This window comes from Olea europaea, unplaced genomic scaffold, assembly GCF_002742605.1.
Source record: "Olea europaea var. sylvestris unplaced genomic scaffold, O_europaea_v1 scaffold722, whole genome shotgun sequence".
Taxonomy (NCBI): domain Eukaryota; kingdom Viridiplantae; phylum Streptophyta; class Magnoliopsida; order Lamiales; family Oleaceae; genus Olea; species Olea europaea.
The window spans coordinates 63,550-67,854 of record NW_019265623.1 but is presented as its reverse complement, the minus strand read 5'-3'; the positions used below and the strand labels follow the sequence as shown (position 1 = coordinate 67,854).

General features: G+C 36.3%; 1 protein-coding gene across 1 annotated transcript; it reads right to left on the bottom strand.

The window, feature by feature from the left end:
- Positions 1-332: 332 nt before the first annotated feature.
- Positions 333-3,233, bottom strand: LOC111390838 (serine hydroxymethyltransferase 4). Its single transcript, XM_023015954.1, has 4 exons — positions 2,488-3,233; positions 1,302-1,692; positions 1,109-1,210; positions 333-713 (listed from the first exon to the last, which is right to left on the bottom strand). Exons 1-4 carry the CDS (start codon positions 3,163-3,165, stop codon positions 472-474), a joined length of 1,413 nt encoding a protein of 470 aa, XP_022871722.1. The 5' UTR covers positions 3,166-3,233; the 3' UTR covers positions 333-471.
- Between the last annotated feature and the right edge of the window lie 1,072 nt (positions 3,234-4,305).

The window sequence follows — 4,305 nt, the reverse complement described above, 5'->3', positions numbered from 1 at the left end:
TATTAGATGGATGATTAATATTATCCATTCAATTCAAAATTGTCATTAAAGTTTTAAGTAATAGCATGTGAAACTATTATATAAGCATAAGCATGAAAGTCATTTTCTTCCCCCAACCGCCTTCATTGGGACCCAATGCCAAGAAAAATTGAATATGGGCCCACCAGCTTTCTCATTGAAAATGGGATCTGAATCTGATAAAACAAAAAACAAAAAGCACATAAAGTAATATCAGATTGCTTGAGCATTATTTTCAGCCTTCCACGAACACAGAACATACAATAACTTTCAATAGCAGGTGCATAATTCCTACTCTAGAACAACAAAAACTATGGAAAACATGGAAATTGATGATCTTATTCAGATCGACATTAGATCACTTTCTGTGGAAAAAATTAAGAGCAACTCAAAAAACACCAGAAAATACTACCAAGTGACATCAAATTAAGAAATAACCATGGACCGATTTAGTCACTGGTACTTCATCTCGGACATCTTGAATCCCGGCATGTCGAAGGATGACGAGAATTTCTCAACGTCCGCCTTGAGTTCCTCGATCTCTTTGTTGTTCACAAGGCCCTTGTTGAAGTCCTTCAAAAGCTTCCCATACTCCTTCTGGATGTTCAAGGTGATGGTCACCGCCCGGTGGAGGAATTCAGCAATCTGCTCGAAGTCTTTCTCGACCAGACCCCTCGATGTCATAGCAGGAGCCCCTGCAAGAGAAAACCATGTTACTTGATCGTGAGAAGTTGTTCCTAATATCAAGGAATGTGTAGTTCGATCGGAAGCTCCATATATGGAGTGAAACACCCACAATGTATATAATTACAAACAAGATAATTCCTACTTAAATCAGAATAATATTGGCATATGAGAGTATATACCTAAAATAATTATAACATCAAAGTAAATTTGAAGGAATACCAGCTTACCACAATGATCTAAAAGAAACAAAATAAACCTTATTTAACTACAGTTGGCCTCATTAGTGTAGCTTTCGACCAATAATTTATTGAAAATGCAAGTCGAGTGAAGTTTTAAAATATCTTAAATAAATTACATATTCTACCTCAAAAAAAAAAACGACTATATACATAGTAACTCTTACCAATGCGAACTCCTCCAGGCGCCAATGCACTGCTGTCACCAAAAACAGCATTCTTGTTAACAGTGATATTGCAAAGGTCACATAGCTTCTCAACCTTGTTTCCTGGAAATACGACACCAAATGAATGTCTCTATGAAAATCAAGTCTCTACAAACACTATCTTGTATAAACTACTTAAATTTAAAGACATTACCTGTCAATCCAAGAGGGCGAAGATCCCACAGGACCAAGTGGTTTTCGGTTCCACCAGTGACGAGCTTGTATCCTTTGCTCATCAGATAATTGCCAAGGGCAACTGCATTGGCCCTGACTTGCTTAGCATAGGCCTTGAATCCTGGCGACATTGCCTGTTTCAGGGCTACAGCAAGAGCACCAATCTGGTGATTGTGGGGACCACCTTGGAGGGACGGGAATACAGCAAAGTTGATCTTGTCCTCAAAGTCATAAACTGCATCCTCCGGCTGGCCTTTCTTAGGTGGCTTTGGACCCTTCCTGTAGAAGATCATGCCGGCCCTAGGACCTCTCAGACTCTTGTGAGTGGTAGTTGTGACAATGTCACAGTACTCAAATGGATCAGCCGCTTCCTAAAAACATTAACCACGATCAAGATGGTCAAATAAAAGTAAATAATTGTATAGGATTTTATCATCGTTTGAACCTTTAAAGCCTGTACATAGAGAATCACAATGCAGAAACCAAATTTTAACCAAATGAATTATGTACATGAATGTTGAAATAAACGGAAGATTTGAAGGCATTATAATGAAATGGAATGATCATATAATTAAAACAGAGTAAAGATTCACAATTGCACCACAGAATTAGCAACTTATGGTTTCCATTTAAAGATCTGAACATAAATATTGTAATAGATGAAAACATATATATGTTTTCTCCAAATGAGCACTATTTTTAAAAGGAAAGGATCGAATGGATTCCAAGTTCCCTTCCTGCAGCTTGAAAATTCAACACTCGAATCAATACAAATCAGAATTTCGAGAAAGATCATTGGTTTCGGTTCTTGTTTCTGCTCTCTGGATCTACATCTAAATTTTCGTACAAGTCAATATGCATTTCAGCAGCTTGGAAATGCAAAACCAGATCACTACGAAGCGTGAAAACTGTAAACACTGATTAAGAAAACCTGCAATCTAGGTTTCATCATACATATTAAACCATAAAAATATAATTGAACCAATTCAATATGATAAGATCTTGATGTTGAAAAGAAAGTTACTGTTATTTATACTCTCAACCATGAAAAGGCTAAAATATCATTTATATATCTTAAGATTAAGATCCAAGACAATTTAACAATAATTTGCAGGTCAATAACAATGAAAAGCAAACAAATCAAATCCATTAAAAATCTTGAATACCTGAGCAGCAACAAGCCCACTAATGTGAGCCATGTCGCAAAGCAAAAGCGCACCGCATTTGTCCGCAATCTCCCTGAACCTCTTGTAATCCCAGTCTCTGGGATAAGCACTTCCTCCACAGATAATCAATTTAGGCCTGAAATCCATGGCCTTCTCCTCCAACCTATCGTAATCAATGTACCCCGTCTTCGAATCCACCTTATAAGGCAAGCTCTCGAAGTAAATCGAAGTGGCACTGATTTTCTTCCCACCGGAGGTATAATACCCGTGTGTCAAATGCCCTCCAGAAGGCAAATCAAGCCCCATGATCCTGTCATGAGGATTGAGCACTGCCGTGTATGCGGCGAAATTCGCCGGAGAGCCACTGTAGGGCTGCACATTGACACCCCACTTTGTGGGATCGAGGCGGTAGGCCTGGAGAGCGCGGGAACGGGTGAGATTTTCGATCTTGTCGATATATTCATTTCCTCCGTAGTATCGATTACCGGGCATGCCCTCGGAGTACTTGTTAGTGAGGGCGCTGCCAAGTGCCTCAATGACGGCGAAGGAAGTGAAATTCTCGGAGGCAATCAGCTCGATGCCGCGGCACTGGCGGTGCTTCTCCTTCTCGATGAGATCATGGATCTCGGGATCCACGGCGGCTAGAGGGGTGTTGCCCCAGTCGGACACTGGATCCATTTTGATGAAGATTGCTAACTGGGGAAATGGAGAAATGGGAGAGAGGGAGCGGGCAAGGTGGAGTACGAGACTGGGGTTTGATTTTTAAGGAAGTTGAAGTGTGGGTGGGGCAGCGTGGGATGCGTAGGTGAATGGACAAAAATGTCCTTCGGTTGGTGGGGTGGGTGGAGATGGGTTTATTTTTTCCCTTTTTATTGTTTGGTCTAGAAATTTTGCACGTGGTTGCATGTGTATCTTACAAATTGAAATCATCGATTTGTTCCTAAGAATGGTATCGAATAGGAACAAAATATTTCGATTTCAATGTCCATACAAGCCAATTTGATTCATCCGACTAAAGTTTTAATCGGTAATGACAATATGTCAAAGATTGGGAGTTTGAAATAAAATTTGTTCTTTATTTAATTAGTGAAAGTTTAAGAAGATGCTCGATAAGGAGTTGGTGAACATGTATTTTCAATTAGTTCACTATTTTCCTATTATGTAAAAAGGAGAATGTGAAATTACTGTAAAAAGCAACAGTGACTTACTTTATTTTGTCTCATTGTAGTTTTTTTGTTTTTTTCCAAGTAGGGGAGCAAAACGACGTCGTTTGCCTTGTTTAATATATATTTTATTATACTGTAAGAAAATACTGCAACGTGCAATTTTCATACCTCCCATATAAGAAAAAACTCACTTTTATATAAAAAAAATAAAAAAATAAAGATAATATAAGATAGAAAATATTTTACAAAAAGTTACTTTTAAGTAAAAAATTTGAAGAGAAAAGAATTAAAAAGAATTTTAAATTGAAAAAAAATATTTATAACGTAAAATTAAATAGCAAAAAAAAATTCTCAAATCTAAGTCTTCGTTTGGAACTATTAAAAAATAAAAATACTACTAATAAGACAGAAAATATTTGTAAAATGTAAAAAGTTACTTGTAACTAAAAAATTGAAGATAAAAGAATTTTAAATTGAAAAAAATATATATTTATAATGTAAACAACACAAATATTTCCAAAAAAATCACTTTTATATAAAAAAATTAAAAAATAAAGATAATATAAGACAAAAAATATTTTACAAAAAGTTACTTTTAAGTAAAAAATTTGAAGATAAAATAATTAAAAAGAATTTTAAATTGAAAAAAAAA

What these genes read in the sequence shown, in the direction of transcription:
- LOC111390838 (XM_023015954.1), bottom strand. Translation starts at nt 3,165, where the DNA reads ATGGATCCAGTGTCCGACTGGGGCAACACCCCTCTAGCCGCCGTGGAT. An exon ending in TCGCCCTCTTGGATTGACAG is followed by an intron (nt 1,211 to 1,301) that starts GTAATGTCTTTA and finishes TCGTATTTCCAG; the next exon opens with GAAACAAGGTTGAGAAGCTA. An exon ending in GCCTGGAGGAGTTCGCATTG is followed by an intron (nt 714 to 1,108) that starts GTAAGAGTTACT and finishes TTTCTCTTGCAG; the next exon opens with GGGCTCCTGCTATGACATCG.